Raw genomic sequence first — 18630 nt, 5'->3', positions numbered from 1 at the left:
AAAATCAAAGCACTGCACTGCCAAAATTGAGTGGGATGCACAAAGCAGGGAGCTTAAACAGGGAGGGAAAAAATGGAAATTACATTAATAGCATGTTTTCATTTGTAATAATCTGAGAGCCTGATAATGGCACTGGAAGGTAAGCTACCCTCAACCCAAGGAGAGGTAGCTGTTTATGAAACCATCTGGGCTGTCAGCAGCTCAAACACCACAAGAAGGAAAAGTGTAAAATGGGCAGGTAGAGCCAGGCTGTCAGCAGCCCTCTGGGCAGGGAGAGGATGATCTGTCCTCCACCTGGCAGAGGGGGAAAAGAAAAAAATCCAGAAATTGTCTGCACTATGGGGAAGAGTAGCAGTCTGTGGTTTATGGGTTTTGTTGGGTTTTTTTCATTGTATGTAACTTGTTTATTTAGGCAGAGGTTTATAAATCATTGCTTTCTCAAAAGCCGGCACCAAGGAATGACTCCAGGAGAGTATTTCTTTGCTTTTAAGGAAGCCTTGTACAAAAATGATCAGATCTATTTAATGGGCTGTTGAAACAGTGTAATGCCAGCCTCCTACATTATCATGGTTCCTAATGATTTTACTAACAAAGAGCTGGAAGGAGATCGACTTGGCATTCCTGGCCCCTGCCATTACATGCTGCTCAGACATGAGCAGTATAGCTGAACAGCAACAGGTAGGATGATATTTAATGCCCACCTCTATATCTTGACATTGTCTGGTTTGAAATAGAGTCCTCATGCCACTTACTGGTAGTGAAACTAATAGGATTCTGTAAAGATCAATCCATAAATGCACAGACGTTAAAATGAATGGTTTCCTTTCCGTTCCATTTATGGGAGGGCTCTTTTATGGATATCTATATGCTGGCATAAAAATTGCAGGAACAACTTTCTAAGTCTTCATTAAATTCAAGGGGACTTTTGTAGAGAAGATTGCTTCAAAAGAAACTGCTATTTCCCACAGCAGTTCACTATTACCCACAAACCCAAAAGAGCTACACTTGCTTGTGAGCGCTGCCCCAGCCACACCATAGTCCTGATGGGCACTCAGGAGCCACAGGAGGAAAACCAAGGTCAGGATTAAGATGTTACAGCAAGCCCCCTGCCCAGCACAGGTGCTACTGAACAGAAATGATGTGCTACTGTTCACCCACATCCTAAATGCTGCCCAACACTGCCCTGCCCTGCTGGCACAGGGACTGCTGTCACTGGAAGGCTTCCAGAGTAGAGAAAAAAAATCATTAATAAAAACTGAGTGCTTCTGGGCAGGCCAAGGTGAATGTTTATTGATAGTATATTTAATGAAAGCGAATGGGGAAAAAAAAATGTATTTCTTCCTCGCTCTACCCACTGTGTCAATGATGGGGGTGTGTTTGGGGGCTGGGTCTTTTTGCAGGAAGCACAAAAACTGCTTGACCTGTGTCTTGCATCTGAAAACAACAGTTTATCAAGAGCAGTCTGCAAACTGAGAGATTATTCAGATTTCTGCCTCCACAGCAATATTTCTTCCAAGACCACTTTCCTGAAAACCTCACAATAATTTCTGCCCCAGAAGCAAAGTGGGGATGCTGGGCAAACCCCTGCATTGCTCACTGAACCAGCTCTGCATCCCCTTCTCACCTCCCAGTGGTGCAGGCTCTAGGGTTAGCCTTAAGTCCTACTTTGTGGTCCCCAGCTCTGCTGCTGCAGGCAGGGATGCTGCCACATGGCTTCCCCTGGCATCTGCCCTCCTGACTCTGTACCACTCAGATGAAACAACTCTGATGGCTCCAAGGGCTGAAAATAGCAGATAAGAGCCAGGTCAGGCACGTACAGTCCACAAAACCACATCTCCAGTCCCTCCTGATCCTCAGGGAACATAAGCTTCCCAGCTAATGGAGGAGGAGATGGTGACCCCCTGGACTGGCTTCACCACTGGTGGCCAGTAACACTGCCACCCCTTGGTCAGTCCACTGGAATTACCTCTGGAAAAAGCCAAAAGGCAGAAAGCCACTAGCTCATCAAGAGATCCTCTACCAGGAAAAATATTCCATGGGGCTTACAACTATCTTGAACACAAATTGGGATAAAAGGAAAAACGTACATCCAAGCCCTTTGTATTTCTGCAACAATCCATCTTGTCTCTGTCAGCTTAACATCTGCAGAAAGATGTAGCTCTGCTGTAGGAGAAAAAGCCTCTAAGTGCTCCCGGTCATGATAGATCCCAAGGCACACAGCAGAAGTTCACCACATCTTCCTGGCCAACAGCCAGACTCACAGAATTGAATTTCATCTTACCCTCTTTCACCTCCTCCTTCAGCCACAGAGGCTTTTGTTCATCTCTCCTTCCTCTTTCTTCATCTCTCCATTTCATTTCCAAGGGTGTGGGACTACAGCAGCACTATTTTTTCTCCATATTCAACCTCAGAAAATGAATCATTCCTAAACCATCCAAACAGACACCTTGCCTCCAACACCGGGCAAGAAGATGCCCTGGCAGCTACACACAGCTCCTCCAGGAGTGATGCTTTTCCCCAATTTTTTTGCCAGCAAGACGCCCTCCTGAGTCACAAGACTTTATTTTTTTCCCCATCCCTTTTTCCTCCTCTTACAAAAGCTGTGGCTGAGGATGGCCACTCAGGTGTCGAATCCTCCTGCTGCCAGCCATCAAGTGCTTGATGCCACAGCAGCCTGGCAGCACGAAGGCCCACAAGTGAAATTCCCCTCTCTCCCTGCAGATAACTTTCCAGCATCCACCTTAATTTCTTCCAACTCAGGACCCATCCCAGTGAGATGCCCAAAACTGAGCAGCATACTCAAGGCAGGGGCACACTCCTGAACTACCACGCGGTGTTACAACTTCAGCAGCATTACTAACTCTTCACTTGCCCTTAAAATTTCTGCTTTTCCCCCCATCAAGAATTCTCCAATGATTTTAGCTGAATTTAGCTAATTTTTAGTTAATTTGGCTAAGATTTTGCTAAAGTTAGCTAAGCAGCTAATTTTACAAAGCGTCTCCCATTAAATCTTCCCATGCCTCAAAGTCCCTGTCTATAAAAAGAGACTCATTACCACCGATTTGTCTCTAAATGACAGAGACTTTAAATCACTGCCATACAACATCTGGTTTGCGGCCCACAGGGAGCCAGCAGGCTCAGTTCAGCTGGATAACTACCCACTGGTGGAGATGTCACTGACTCAGCTCCAAACTTCTACCTCCCCAAAGCACGGGCCAGGGCTGAGGGACACCGTATGGGCAGCTCGGGGACCTAGAAACTGCTGAAATCAGTGGAAGGCTCAAGCCTTAGGGGCTCTCAGCCTTTCACCAGCAGGAGAGTGCTTAAAAATTCTAAAAAAAAGGAAACCCTGCTAAGGCAGGCAGCAAACAGGGAGGCTGCAACCTTAAGAGCTGCAAAGACATTTGAACAACAGTATCTCTGCTCAAACCTTCCCCGCATCTGTAGGCAGCAAGACTATAAATTGGCCTATGATTTAGCTCCATTTGGTGCCCTCTATTCAGTCCTGCACCTCGTCCCAAGCGGCGGATACCAACTTCCATCCTTATCTCCACTATCCATTAGCTACTGTCAGCAAGCAGGGAGGGAAGGTGGGGTGCCAGCAGAGCTCTGCACACATGGGAACCCCCTTTTCCTTCCCCATCAGGTCCCATTGCAGCACCTTATGCCATCTTTAGGACCATGCTGCTGTGCTGAGGGGCCTTGGTCGAGGTAGGTATTTCAACTCATAGGCCATCCATTGTTCAGTACACTATATTCTTCCCAATTTTTCCTTTTGTTTCCCCCTGGTTTTTTCTCTGCTCCCCTTTGGTTCACATTACATTCACCATTTATATCCACAGCACCAGCAAGCTGATTTACTGCCTCGATCAATGCAGCTCCAGCATGATCAACATGCTCAGCAAGCTCAACAAACAACAGGGACCAAGCCGTGGGAACCCGGCAGGACAAGAGGGAGGAACAGGGAACAAAATCATCCCACGAACCAAAAGCACCAACAGCACAACTTTCTGCACTCCTTCTCAGTGCAGCAAGTCTGCAAGAACAGGGCAGTGTCAGGGCAGATGGACAGATGTCCTGCCGGGGCACTCCTCCAAGATGGGAGATTTGAGGCTGAGTGCTCTAGGAGCAGAGGAGACTTGGGCAAGAATGGTTTTTTTTCCTTCTTAACTAGGCAGGGGAGAAACCCGCACTCCATCAGGATCTACTCAGAGCACTTCTCCTAAGCACCTAGTTTGCTCTCCTACTCCTAATGAACAGCGTGACAAGCTCAAAAATCAATGGAGGCTCGGCAAACCTTGAGCACAGCCTCCTGCCGGGCCCAGCCAGGCGTCCCCGCCACGCTGCTCTCTCTAACTGAAACCGACGGGCGCGATTAACCAACAGGTTCGTTAATGGCCACCCCATCAGGACTCTCCTCAGCGAGACCCCGTGAGAGCAAGCCACGGAAACAAGTCGTTTGTGGAGGTGCCAGCCTTCTCCCCAGCAATACCTGCACAGAAAAGAGGGGCTGCCGAAGCCACTGCGGTGCCGCCGGGAACTGGCCTCAGAGAAGCCCCTAGCATTTCCCTGCAGACAAGGATGCTCGGCTCAGCACCTCTCTCCCAGACACCGACAGGGGTTTCAAAGCCCCTGGCCCCGCGAGCTAAATTCAAGTCCTTGTGGCCAGATGGACACTGCACATTCTTGGGCCAAATGGGAAATGCGGGGACACTTCCAAAACAAGCCACCTGCTTGTGATAGCTGTGGTCGAGCACAGAAGCACACAAGAAAGCGTGTGGGAGAGAGGGATGGGTGCAGTCCAACAAGTGAAACAGGGTGCCAAGAATCTGCTTTTGGCTCTTTTCCCTAAAATACCTGGCAGGCTGAAGACCCTCTCAGGCACCTGAGACTGCATACAAGGGACAAGGCTTTGTTGGGGAAACAGCTGCATCCCAGCGCCAGATAAGGAAACCCCGGAGCTGAGGCAACAGCACAGGCATGGTGGGAACGAACACTCCCCAAGCCCAACACCAACTGGGAGCAGCTCCCCTGAACACCCAGAAGATGTTAGGATGGAACAGGGCTCTCTCATGATAAGCAGCTGCTGGCTTCAGCTCCAAAAGCTGCCCCATACCACCATCAGAGCACCCCCTGCCATCCCCCCATCTGCTGCCCCACCAAGTCTATATACACACACATATATATTACTCAGTTTGCTGCTTTTCCCATCTATTCCTGAAGAGGACAAGGAGAAGCAGCGTGCACAGCAGTGCTGCATCAAGCATGTGCTGCCCTGAGCCCTCCAGCTCCTTTCCCTCGCAGCGCCCGTGCCCTGTTCTCTTAACCTCTCTGCAAGAGGCTCATTTCTCGTCTCATTTCATGGCTCCAAACTGTTCCTCTGTGCTTTGTTTGTTTAAAAAATGTTGTTAAGATACAGCAAAAAAAAAAAAAACCAAACAGAAAAGAAGTGGGCAAACAGGAGGGATTTAACTCTGCCTTTGCATCTCCTGGCTGGAGGGGCTTTACACGCTCCTCATTGCAGCACTGGTGATTTAATCATCGATGCAATTCTATTGCAAACAGCAGCAGACAGCAGAACCGGCAGGAGTAATGCTCTCTCCAGCAGCGTGAATATTAAGGGCATTTAACAGCCCTTGTAATCACACTGTGGCTCCTTGCAAGAACACAGCCAGGCAGCACGAGGGAAGGCACTGAACCATGCTGCTGGGTTATCAAACTCCGCCGTGCTCCTTACGGCACTGAAATCAGCCCTGCTTACAGAAAAGCAAGCGCTGGCTTCCCTGTACTCTCTCTCAAAACCAAATCCCATGTGGCAAAAGCCTTTAAGCACGTGCTGGGATAAACTCAGTGGCTTGAAAGTCTCCTTCAATGAAAGCCAGCCTCTTGTGGAATTTAGGTCTCTCTAACACGGAGCAAACATTGAGAGCTTGAGCAAATCGATCTGCTGTACCTGTTTGATGCACTGGGAAAGGATTACAGGGGGAGGAAAAGAAATCCTGAGCATGGCATGAGTTTAGCTGTGCCTCAGGACTAGAGATATATCATACTTTTCAGGTCAAGCATTAGTTCATTCTCAAAGGAGAAATGTCCCCAGCTTTTACACTTTGAAAGTTTTAACCCTTTTATTGGATTAATATAATTCTGAAGAGTTCTCCGCGATTTTGACATAGAAACAGCCAGTCATCTATTCCATCCTACTGTGATGAAACACCTGTGAAACACAGCAGTCCCGGCCTATGGATCTGAAACACAGCTTCTGGAAATAAGGAAAAAAAGTGGGAATTCATCTGCTTTACCTTTCAGATACAGCAATGGCTGCTGGTTCTGCATGAAGATGGGGAGAACATCTTGAGACCCAAGCATAGTTGGTGCCAATGCCCAAACTGATGTCAATACCAGGAGATCTGCATCAAAACTTAGCTGATCCCAGTTGGTATTTACATATGGAAACACAGAACTGTTTGGCTGTTTCAGCTGGACTAACACCCGCATTGCCAAGAGCTCCCAGCCCCCGAGTTTTCTTGGTGCAGCCTGTGCACCAGAGGGAAGGGAATTAGCTACCTGGCCTTTCATTCACACCTTTAATTAGTCAGCTTATATTGATATAAAATTAATTGAAGCAGAATAAGCTTTTATCCTAAATACAGGTGCCCACATGCAGGAATCACTGAGATTAATAGGTGCAAATCACACTTTATTTAATTAGTTAAAATTCCCATGCTGGACCTGCCTCTGCTGCTGCACCTACAGCGAGGGCCTTTCTACCAGGTCTGCCCCAGCGCTGCGACTGCTATCTCAGCACAGGCGTTTATCCACACTCTGGTTAAACAGAAAATGTGCAAGGGTTTGGCTACACAGCAGAGATGTTCTTCACTGCTGGGCAGCGTTTCATTTACAGGGTCAGGATTTGGCAGTGGGAGCCGATCTCCCAAGGATGCAATAACACACCAAGAGCAAAGAAAGCCTGTTTTACAGAACACCGCCTGGGCCTGCCGGGGAAGGTTGACCGCCCTTCACCTCCCAGCTGCTGGTACCCTCAAGTGCCAACGCGTTTTCCTCCTGCTCCCCACACACAAGCGGAGCTTCTGTCTGCAAACTTCAAATTGGAACTGACTTTCCTTTGCTGACGTTGCCTTCAGAAGGGAAGGTGTCCTCCCCTTCTTGAGTCCTGCCATGCCTCAGGTGAAGAACAACATCTGAATGACCTTCCCCGGCATTCAAATGCCTGCTGGAGCTCACCTGGCAAGGTAGATTGTGTTTGTATTTTATGTTTCATTTTGGAAACGTTGTGCTTCCTCAGTGTGCAGGTATATCCAGGAGGTCTCTGCTGAGAAGACACATCCATACCTATGCACAGTAATAAAGGCCACATCACAAGGCATCCTAACACTTTTCTCATCATCTGATTCCCTTTTTTGCCACTTGCAAGTCTAACTTCAAATTTCAGATTACTTCACCTGGTGACCTCTGTTTTGAGGTGCTATTCCTTCTCCAAGATGTGGGGCTGGGATTTCAGGTTGGGCAGATGACCATCTCTCTAATGGGCTCAGATAGTTCACTTTCCCCCTGAGAATGCCACCAAACCAGGCAAAGTGAGAAGCCTTTGCAAAGCCTAATTTTGCACAAATGCCTGACACTTCCTAAGACCGCAGCAGCTGAAGTCTCAGCAGATTTCAGGCTCTTTGCAGGCTTGATCTTCTCACCTGACCAAACCCTTCACACATAACCTCTGCAAAGGGGACATATTTCATTAGTTATTCAGAGCTCTGTAAATACAATTACTACTGCTTGTGAAGCCCTTGGCTGCATGAGAACAGAAAAGTCTGCTTCATCTATGGGCTCCAGGGTCTGCAGGGAGCAGAAAGGAAACAGTCACTGAAAAGAGAGCAGAAGCTGTCCAGCGTGCTGGGTGGGTGCTCTCGTACATCATCACAACAGGGAGGATTCCATCTTCAGCCATTTCCAATGGCTAAATTAAAATGGTGATGGGTATAGAACAGCATGCTCCACTTTAAAATCTCAGTCCTGGTTTTCCAGAGCATTATTTTTTGTGGGAAGTTAATTATATGGTAAAAAAATGTCAAAACTTAAGAAAAAAAACAAAGGCAAATTGATATTACTGATATTTTTGCTTCCCTAAAACTGCAACTTCACAGCAGTGAACCACCACTAACAGCTTCCCCAGATGTGTGCCATCCCTCTGCTGCAGCAAGCTGTCCATAGAATCATAGAATCAACCAGGCTGGAAAAGATCTCTGAGATCACCCAGTCTAACCCTTCATCCAACACCATCCCTCCATCCATCTATCCAACTCTCCCTCACTCCATGTCATGGCAGTGGGGCAGGGAGACCTGGTGCTGGCTGGCCCAGCAAATACTGTTTGTCTCCTCCACCCCAAAATCAGCTCCTCTCATGCCCCACCCAGCAGACAGAGCTGCTGGTGCACCGCTGTGCTGAGCGCCCATCCCCAAGGGCTGCACGATGGTTGCTCTTTTTTCTCTGAAGGTACTCAAAGCAGAGATCTTCCTTCAGGATGGGAAGGCAGAACAGGAAAGCTCTTCACAAATCATTCCACAGTACCACCAGGAGCAAACCATATGCAGCCTGCACGCCGTACGAGGTTTAATGCTGAGCGTTATATGGATATTCATCCATTTGGATCCCAGTCACAGCAGCAGATGGCTGGTTAACGCATGTTTGAGTCTGTCTCTCTCCAGATTACACTGCATTATGGCACCAGGAAAATGCAACGGGCATTATAAACACCATGACTCTTCCCCGCTCCTTCTCCATCCAGCTCCACTCTTGTCAAAGGCAGGACCATGCTACATAACAGCCTCCCTCCCAGCTTGGCTCCCACACCAGCTCCAGCAGCCTCCCTGTGTCTTCCTGCTGTCTGCCCTGCTGGAAAACCACCTGCCTTCCCCAACAAGACCCTGAGTTTTGCATTTCATCTGGGTGACATCAAAGTGCAAAGGATATCCCAAAGGATATTATTCCATCCTGAAGGACCCTGAATCTACCCACTGGGTAAAGCAGATTACCTTGACCCAGATGAAAAAACCAGTTTTAAATAAAAATATTTTAAAAATTAAATTAAAAAGTATTAAAAATATTAAAAAAAATAAATCAGTGTTTAATAAGAAGAACTGAGTCAACCATTGAAAATTAGTCTGCTCACACCTGTGACCCCTCCCTCCCGTCTTTTCTCCATCTCACCTAACAACAAGCAACTAAAAATTCAATGCAGAAGAAAGAGGAGATGTGCACGAACTCCCCCAGCCCGGGGGGGGCTGCAACCCAGGCCCGCGCCGCTGAACATATTCATGTCTTATTTGTGCGCCGTGTGTCTCCATAATGTGTTATGAGGTGTGTTTGTAACCGGCGGATGCCGACAGTGGTCCTTGAGGAGGAAATGGTGTGTGTCTAAATGCAGGCAAAGCTATTTGGAAAGCCAGGACAAAGCAGCCTTGCTTTCCAGGCTTGGGCCAAATTACATCCTTTGGACTTATTCCTTCAGTGGCTTCAAAAGAAAAAGAATCATCCGTCTCAATTTTCTTGGCTCTGTGAATAATGTTTGGAGAATAGAAGGTGATTTCATAGCTCGTTTGTTTTTGCACTGCATGAACCCTGCTCTCCTCGCATCACTTTCCAATCAGGTTTATTACTGGCGTTTCCACTACAAAACGGAAGAGGGAAAGCTACGAGTCATACTTGAGATGGAGGAGAAAAATAAAATTTAAAAAAGTTAAAAAAAAAAAAAAAGAGAAGAAGAATCTCTCTTTCCCTTGTCTTTCAGCCTCATCTGAAAAATGAACCTGTTTTCCTTCTGAATCAATTCTCTTTTGGCACTGCACTTCCCGCAGTACTTTCTGAGACGAGATGCAATCATTAGCTCACTTGCTACTCCAAATAATATAACAAAGCTGGAGCTTGAGATGTTTTGCAGTAAATCATCAGTAATTTCTGCCTATGTGTGGTAAGGCAGGGTTTGGCGGGGGACACAAGCCCCACCCTGTGCCACCACCAATGTATCTGCACACCTGCTAGCTGGGGACAGTCCCCCTTCCAGCATGTAATCTCCTCCCCCCATGGAGGAGTGGCACTGGCACATTGTCCCTTCCCAAAAAAACGACCACCACACCTCTCACTCCCTCAGGGATGCAGTAAGGGTTAACTACAGATCATACAGGGCTTTCAAACAGCGGGACTGTAGGCAAACTATTAGTATTACTAATGCTGCCTCCATAAACAAAGGGGTGAACTCCTGCTGAACCTGTCACCACTGATCATTTTCTGAAGGCACGTGTTAACAATGAAAAATCCTCCTCCTCTTCCTCCTCCTCCCAGCACCCCTCTGCCACTGGCACCCAGAGCCTCAGCCCTCCCCCCAGGACACCCAGTGCCCATCCCACAGTGGGAGGTTTCCCAGGTACCCTATAGACTAATCCAGCCTGACCTAGGGCTGCCCACCACAGCAGCAGCTACACGGGAAAAACCTTTATCTAGGCAGCCCCCCTTTCCTGGCTCCTTTGGAAATGAAGAGTGGAGCAATACTGATTTAGAGGAGCAGAAGACAGGGCTCAAGATCTCTTCCTTGTCTCACTCCTCCCATAAAGCTGACCCCTGCTGAGATTTTGGAACCAAAAAGGCGAAAGAGGATGGGAAATCAATTTAATTGCAGCTTAGTAAGCAACTGCACTAAGTGTCGCTGGCAAAATCTGAACATTTCACTGTGAGAGAAAGGGGGAGAAATGGCTTTTTCATTGCACGGGAAAGTGGATAGAGAGCAAACTCCCCCTCATCATCTGCTCCTCACCCCTTCCTTCTTTAAGCAGGGGGAAACCAGCAAGAAACACACAGCTAATGCCAGCAATCTCCCGCTCGTGCTACTCCAATTAATAGTCAATCCGCTGCACCCTTTGTCGTTAGGCTACACGTAATTACTCCTCCATGCAAACATCTTCCTTAAACAGATCCTACTTCTGCTTTCTCCACAGATACATTTCCCGTACTTGGTTTTATTGCACCCAATGCTGGGCTGCCCTCATAGATGAGACTTTCCCAGACGAAGTATATTGCTTTTGCGTTTCCACAACCTCTCCCAAGCTCGCTGTTCCCACTGGCAAGGAGACTAGACCAGAGACAAAAATGCCCAAAGCGCCAAACCAGCTTCCCGTGAGCTGTGAGCGCAGAGCACAACACATCCATGGACCCAAGAAAGACAACACCCCCATATTCAGCTTCCCAGGGATTTGTCAGCCTGGGACAATAATGCTGCACCTGCACTTATACAGAATTATAAAGCAGTGTCATTTGCAAGGCTGCCTCTCCCAGCACTGCCCTTCCAGTGCCGGAGCTCGCCCAGCTCACACCTGCAGAACCACCGCAGCTAGGCAGAGCGTGCCCTGCATGCTCTGACCCGGTCTCTACGCCTACAACCAACCTTTCAGCTTCAGGAGGGACAGAAAAATTCTAGTCACAGCACCACAAATGTTCCTTGGACCTGCCTTCCCCAGGCACAGCATTCCCATTTATAGCTCTCACCCTGCAGCCATCCCATGTGCCGAGTGCCCTGCCCGTGGGGAGGCAGAGGTCACATGGCAGAGCCAGGGACAAGGGATGTCTCAGCAGAGCAAGAAGCAAACCCAGACAAGGCAGGCCCTGGGCCATGAGCCCATCAAAATAAATCAGGATGATGTTTTCTTATCAAGGAAAGGAAGAGCGAGGAGAAAACAGTCAGGTTTTTTGAGTAAATAATCCACCTCTGTGCGTATCTGAGGTGGTGCAAGGATAAATAGGAAAAAACATCTTCCCTGATAGTCAACACATTTCTCAAGCGTGGAGATGCTTCACAACATCGTGCTGTGTCTGCGAAACCTCGGCATCCAGACACAGAGCTGGAGACCTCCCTGTTCAAAAAGCAGGAGTTGCTTTTGTCAAGCTCACCCCTAAAGCTCACCAAGGGCTCTGGGCCATGAGCCAGAGCTGCGTCCTCCTAAAAACCCAAGGGCAAGGGCTTGAGCCCTTCCCTGTTACCTACAAGAGGAAGACATCACACAATGTCATACCAGCTGCTGAGGGATGCTGCAGCCCAGAGTGATTCCACATGCAGGGTGCTCCACAGGGACCTTGATAGGAAAAACAGATTACAAGAGAGACTATGACACTCCTGAACCCAGCTCAGCCTGGGAGAATCACCACCTCCAACACTCCTTCAGAGTGAAGCATCAGGACTTTTTCAACTCATTTTATCCTTCTAGAGCACAATAAGAAGTATTTTTCTTCTTCTGGTGCTCAACACCTCTTGACAACAAAACACATACCACCTGCACAGAAATTTATTTATATTCTTACCAGCAAAGAAGCAGAATTCTTGCCTCATATCCCTCCTTCTCTGATACTTTTTTAAAAAGCACCAAGCTAGGACAGGCACCTGTATATCCCGATGCTCACTGTTTTGCAAAGCAAACAAGTCTTGTTCAATCAATATTTATGCCCCCATCAGTCACAGCTACAACACGGAGCTCTGCCAGAATGTAACGGAGGCAAAATTCATTCATTGCAATTACCAGTGAAAAATTAAGAGGTTTTTCATTGACTGGTTATTGTTTCACAGGTTCTCAGAGAGTGCCTTGATGCGCAGTGAGCAGGTTAATTAAAGGAGATGCACGAGGCAGGCTGCTCACCATTTGTCCGCAGTCGGTTTAGTCACCGAGGCGACTGGGTGCTGAATTTGGCAAGACTTTCTTCCCCCAGTCCCGCTCCACAAGGGCACGGGTATTTGCACAAGGAGGTTTGCCATGCTGGAAAACCTCTCTCCCAATCCCACCAGAAGGAAACAAAGTGCTTGAGAAATGGTACTCATTGATGCACCAGACCTGTCCTGTCTGGCCCCACAAATGAGGACAGCTTGGGCATGGTTTTCTGTTTCATCCTCACTAAATACACAAGCAGGAGAGAGGAACTGGATTCCACCCCACCTCCTGCATCACCAAAGCTTTGCACATCCTAGAAAGCCTTAGTTTGCTCTTAGAGATTTCAGGGTGGGATTTCAGCAGCAAAGCATGACAGAAGTTTCCCCTTCTCTCACATCCTGGACCTATGCATGCACCCAGACAAGACCCAAGTCCCAGTCAACACAAGCTTCCTAGGTACTTAACACCGCTTTTTTTTTTCTTGTTCCCGACAGCTTTGCCACTTCAATCCCTTAATTGTCAAGATCTGAATTTCTGCAGGATACACAGTTATTTTAATCTGTTAAGTGGCTCTGCTGCTATAAAACTGACAGGAATTTAATATCTAGAGACTGTCAACTGAATTCCAGGTGCTGAGGCTTTCTAGATGGCGACGATGCAGAAGGAAATGCAGGCTGGTGCAAGACACACAAGCACAAAGCTGGCAAGGGTTCCTTTGCATTGAGGTCTGACCCTGCAGGGTGCTGAGCACCCCAGAGCACTTGGAGTAGGTAGCAAGGGTGCTGAGCCTCTCATCATCTCCCAGGAGCCATCCCCCAGCTGCACTTGAGCACAATCAGAAAGGAGTTGCTGCATTGCAAACACTACTACAAGTCAAGCATAACAGGTCACTTTTTTTAATAAAGGAAACTTTTCCTCCGTAGCTTTTCTCTTGCAATCAAGCCCCTGACAGACTCACTTTCCCTCCAGAGGCTGTCAGCTGTGCTTTAGCCATCCATCAGAGGGAGCAAACTAGCATGCAGGAGGGAATGAAGAAAAATAAAAACCCCAAACCCAACAAAAACTATCTTCCTGGGCCCCCCCGCACACACTGGTGGCCCGGAGCAAGGGAGCCCAGTTCCCTGCCAACCCCTCCCTGCTGCAGGGCTCTGCTATACAGCCAACATCCCACTGTGGTCTGATACAGATTCACAAGGTGGAGGAGATGAGATGACCAAGGGGTTGTCAGCCACCTACTCCTCTCCTGCTCCCTTATTAGCATCCCCCGGGGCCACACAGCCACAGCCTGGCACAGGGCACAGGAGCAGCACACTAGCAAAACATCACTGCAGAGCCAGCTACACGTACTCCTCACGATTAATTTGGGATTTTGCTTGTAATTAATCCCTCGTATCAGTTCCCTTCATTATTCCTTAATGTAATTAAGTTATTAGCCTGCATGTTCCCTCACCCCCCACCCCTCCCAAAGCAGAGCAGTGGGACTTATCAGAGGGAGGCAGGGGACATGCCAGGCAGTAGCCCGGATTACCAGAGCACATGCCGAGCCACACCACCTCCTCCCTGTGTGACTTCAGGGGGGTCACTGGCTGCCTGGTTTTCCAAGAGGGTTGAACGATTCCAATTCCTCTGGAGTCAATAAGACCCACAAGGATACAAAGTTCAATTAGCCTCTCTGGGTCCTGGTTTATCCAGCCGGAAAACTGCTGGGACAAGGAGACGGGCTGGAACTAATTAAAGCTTGAAAAGTATTTCGAAATCCTCCGCCAAAAGGCAGGGAAGGCAGAAGGCATCAACAAGTCTCAGCTGATCCATGACCCCAACCAGCCCCATGTCCTTACGCTCTCATCCATCAGACTCTGCTTCCCAGCAGGCTGAGTCCATGGTTGCTAACCAGGCACTCGGCCGGGCCATGCGGGTAATGGTCCCTTGGCAGAGGCAGGCACACTCCTATGGCTCCTCTTCCCAGCCAAGTCACAGGACTTTATAAAGGGCAAGAGTTACAGCAGTAATAGGGCTTGATCTGCCCTTTGGAAAAGCAAAAACACCCCCAACAATCCCCAAACCTCAAATGACAGCAGTAAAAACAGCACTGGAGGGGAAGTTGACCCAGGAACAATTTCACAGTCCCAAACACTGCAAGTGATTCTCTTCCGTACCCTACCAGTCCTGCAGGGTTACTACACTCCACAGACATGAGGGAGTCCCACACCCTAAAATCCAGCCTCAGCCTGCTCCCACCACTCTGGCACATACCACCAGGAGCTGCAGGCAGCAGGAAGAAGGAGGAGGGAAAGAAGTGACAGGAATTAAGGGGAGCAAGGGCTGCCAAAAAGGGGAGCCCTCTAAGCCTGCCTGCCACCAGGCAGCAGCAAGACATCCACAGGGATGGATTACAAGGGAATACAGAAAAAAAAAAAACAAAACAAAAACCAAAAAAACACAACTGGGGAGGAGAAGCCAAGTTAATTACAATAGAGGGCTGTGCCTCCCTCTTCAGGCACAAGCAGCTTGGGAAAGCTCCCAAAGCACTGTTAGACCTGCCCCAAATGCCTGCCTCCACTGCGACCACAAAATGACAAGCCAGCAGAGTGTTTCCAGTGCAGTAAGGACTCAAAAACTGCATCAGACCCTCACACCAAGGTCCTGGTCTTTGGAGACTCTGCCTACTCCAACACTGGATTCTCCAGCTATAAGAAAAGCATCACAAGCCTTCCTTTGGGAAGCTGAGGCCTGGATCTTGCACAGGATTTGGGATTAAGGAAGGGGGGGAAAAGAACCACAAATAACAGTGATGGATAGGTACCCGCACAGCCAAGGGCAGCAGCTCTTCTGTTGGCCCTTGGCAAGCCACCAACATGCCACAGCCAGCCAGGAGCTTGGGCACTCCGGCCTCCCAGCACTGGATGTCTGCCATGAGCCCTGCCAGGAGACAGGCATGGGCAGGAGGCAGCATTACCAGTTGAAGCCTAAGTAAGAAAGGTCTAGAGGTTAAATCTACATGAGGCATGATATATAGTGTGCATATGTTCACAGAAATACAGCTCAACTGAGAGAGAAGGCAGTAGCAGGCGGGGCGGGGGAACACGTTGGAAAAGGCTGCCAGGGAAGTTTATGTGGATTTGCTCTGTGGCAATGTTTGCACTGCTGTTAGCAACTTCCACCTCCTCTTGTTTCTCTACGAATTTGGGAGGACAACTCTTTAACTGCTCAAGTTTTCATCTGTGGCAGCCAGTCCTGCCAGCCAGGGCAATGAGACACACCACCAGGTCTTCTCTGGACTGCAGCATCCCTCTCTCTCCTACCCAAGTCAGCTCTGCAGCCTTTCAGAGGTGTTAACTGGAGTGACACCACATCCCCATGCTCATAAGCAACTTACAAGTCATACTGCTCAAAAGCAGTTTCCAAAGCCAAAAAATGCAATGTATTAAAAACCAAAAAAGAATCTGCACTCTGTGGATCTCAAGGGGATGCGAGTGTTTTGATGGAAAATTCAGAAGAAATGAAGGAGAGGCAATTTAAGCAGTCAAATTGCTGGAGTTATGGCAACTTGGCAGTTGCAGCTTCGAAACTCAGGGCCTGATCCTGTCCGATGGGAGAAGTTCACCTCACCTACTGCAGGAGCCAAGACCGGCCCCTAAGAGCATAAGCAACCTGCACCCTGAGGTGGGGGGAGCTTTGAGTGGGAGCAGAGTCAAATGGGCTGCAAAATGGCAGCAATTCAGCTGCAGCTGGTACTAACCAAGAAGCAAGGTTCATTTCAAGGAGAATACAGGAGCCCCCCATCATACAGGGGAGGTCTTCTTTTGCAATTTTTAAGAATGCAGTTCTGATAGAAACCTACTGATGCCAAAGCCTAGTTACAGTTAAGAAAGCACTTGTCCTCTAGCTCTGCTTTCAGTGACTTATTGCCTTTCCCCCGCTTAAATAAATAAATAAATTTATATATTATTATTTATTTTTGTGGCCTGAAATTGCATAGATTCATTCCCCTCTGCTAGGATTGAAAGATTTCCGAAAGGCTGAAAAAAACCCTCTTCAATCATTTTTATTTAAAAAACATGGAAAACCAATAATTCCTCAGGATGAAAAATCAAAGTAAGCTTTATGAGTTCTGACTTTTTTTTCCAATCAGGTCGTTAATTCAGTTGCAGAGGTGACAGACACATATAGGAGACTCTACAAAGATGTGGCAAACACTTATAGCTGTCACAAGTCACGGGCCGAACGCTGTTGGGTGTCACTGGTGCAAAAAGGGGGCTGGGGGCTCTCACTCTGCCACAGTAACCCTAATCTCAGAGTATTTTCAGGATCTGGGCTCTAACCCAGATTAACTAATTCAAGATTTACACAGTACAACTAAGAGCAGCATTTAATCCTTGTCCTTTGGAAAGTTAACCCTCGGCTAAGTCCCAGCAGCTCTCAGCCGTTGGGAGAGGACACAGGACCTGCAGAGGACACGGGACCTCGTTCAGCCGAAGCTGCTCGCAGGTCCCCTGCTTTTCACAGCGTTTGGGCAGCAAAACTCCTCTGATGCACTCGCTGTGTCGAGCGAGATGCTCTTCTCATCTCTCCCGTGCTGTCACTCCGGTGCACTCCGGGGACTCAAACGTGACATAGAAAGGCGCGATTGCAAACGCACCCTCTTTCCACCCAGGATGGGACTCACAGGGCAGCATCCTGCCCGTGTCTAGTCTTCCATCACAACCAGCCACGAAAAGCCGCAGCGGTTTAACCGGACTCGGCCAGCCCGTGTACCCCAACCACGGACCACCAGAGTGCTCGCCGTCTGCTCCCCTCTCGTTTCAGCCCGGGGACAGGATCGAGCCCTTCGTCTTTGGGGCAGAGCTCGGAAACACGGCATGACCCGCAGGGTAGAGGAGTCGCCGGTTCCCCACCCCACCCGTGAACAAACCACGCGTTTCGTTTTCTTGGGGCGCGCCGGTGTCCCCGCTCCCCAGGGTCCGGAGCGAGGGATGCTCGAAGTTGGCGGCGGGGCGGAGGGTCGGCACCGCCGGCGGCACCCGCGGCCGGGGGAGCCCCGACAGCCCCCGGTGGAGCGGGGCGGGAGGGCGGCTGGGGCTGCCGCTATCCGAGACCGTGGGCAGGCGGGGGGGATGGGCCACGACCGGGAGGGTATGGAAAGGACCAGACCGCCCCCCCCGCCGCACAGGCACAGAGCCGGCACCAAACTTTAAGGGGAGCGCGATGGGGTCCCGAAAACCGCTGGGAACTTCTTCCCCGGGCAGCGGCGGCGTCGCGCCCAAGTCCCGCCGGAGCAGCCCCGGCCCCGCCGCCCCTTCCTTTCTTACCTCCGGCGTGTGTCCCTCGGGCTCCGTCGCCTCCAACTTCCTCCGCGCCCCGAAGAAGAAGAGGAGGAGGGCGGCGAGCCAGAGCACCCCCATCAGAGACAGCGCCAGCCGCCGCGTCGGCCGCCTCATCCTCGGAGGAGGGAAAAGTCCGGCGGGGGGACAGGGAGGAGGCAGGGGGGAGCCGCGGGCGCCTCCGGGGGCAGCGGGAGCGGGGCTAGTCGGGGAGGAGGGTCTCGCCCGCCCGCCTCGAAGCCGACGATGCGAGTCCCGGGCTGTGCATGCTCTGCAGGGGAGGGGAGGAGGAACAGGAGGAGGAGGCGCCGGGAGGAGGGGGGCTGGAGCTGGAGCCGCTCGCCGGGGAAAGGTGCGGCGCGCAGACCGGCGGGCTGGTACCCCGGGGGAGTCGCTGCCCTGTCCGCTCCCTGTCCGGGAGGCAGCTCCCGGGGACGGAGACACGGAGCCAGGGGGGAAGATATGTGTGTGTGTGGGGGGGACACACACGTGTGTGTATAATCGGGGACGCCCATCTCTCTCCCACGCACCGTGAGTGGGTCCGGGCCACTTCCACGCGAAAGGATGCGCGGGGCTGGGCTACGCCGCGCCGCTGCGAAGTTGGCCC

General features: G+C 49.8%; 1 protein-coding gene across 1 annotated transcript in view; it reads right to left on the bottom strand.

The window, feature by feature from the left end:
• The window catches only part of GALNT14 (polypeptide N-acetylgalactosaminyltransferase 14), a 96065-nt gene extending 77784 nt beyond the window's left edge, over positions 1 to 18281 (bottom strand). The window contains exon 1 of the mRNA XM_051783590.1: positions 18012 to 18281. Within this exon, the coding sequence (XP_051639550.1) occupies positions 18012 to 18140 (129 nt within the window). The 5' untranslated portion in view covers positions 18141 to 18281. The remainder of the gene's footprint in view (positions 1 to 18011) is intronic.
• Positions 18282 to 18630: the final 349 nt, after the last annotated feature.

Source organism: Manacus candei, unplaced genomic scaffold (genome assembly GCF_025592945.1).
Source record: "Manacus candei isolate 608988 ecotype Guabito, Panama unplaced genomic scaffold, ASM2559294v1 h1tg000017l, whole genome shotgun sequence".
Taxonomy (NCBI): Eukaryota; Metazoa; Chordata; class Aves; order Passeriformes; family Pipridae; genus Manacus; species Manacus candei.
The sequence above is the reverse complement of the archived record's forward strand: the minus strand, read 5'-3'. Positions and strand labels throughout refer to the sequence as shown.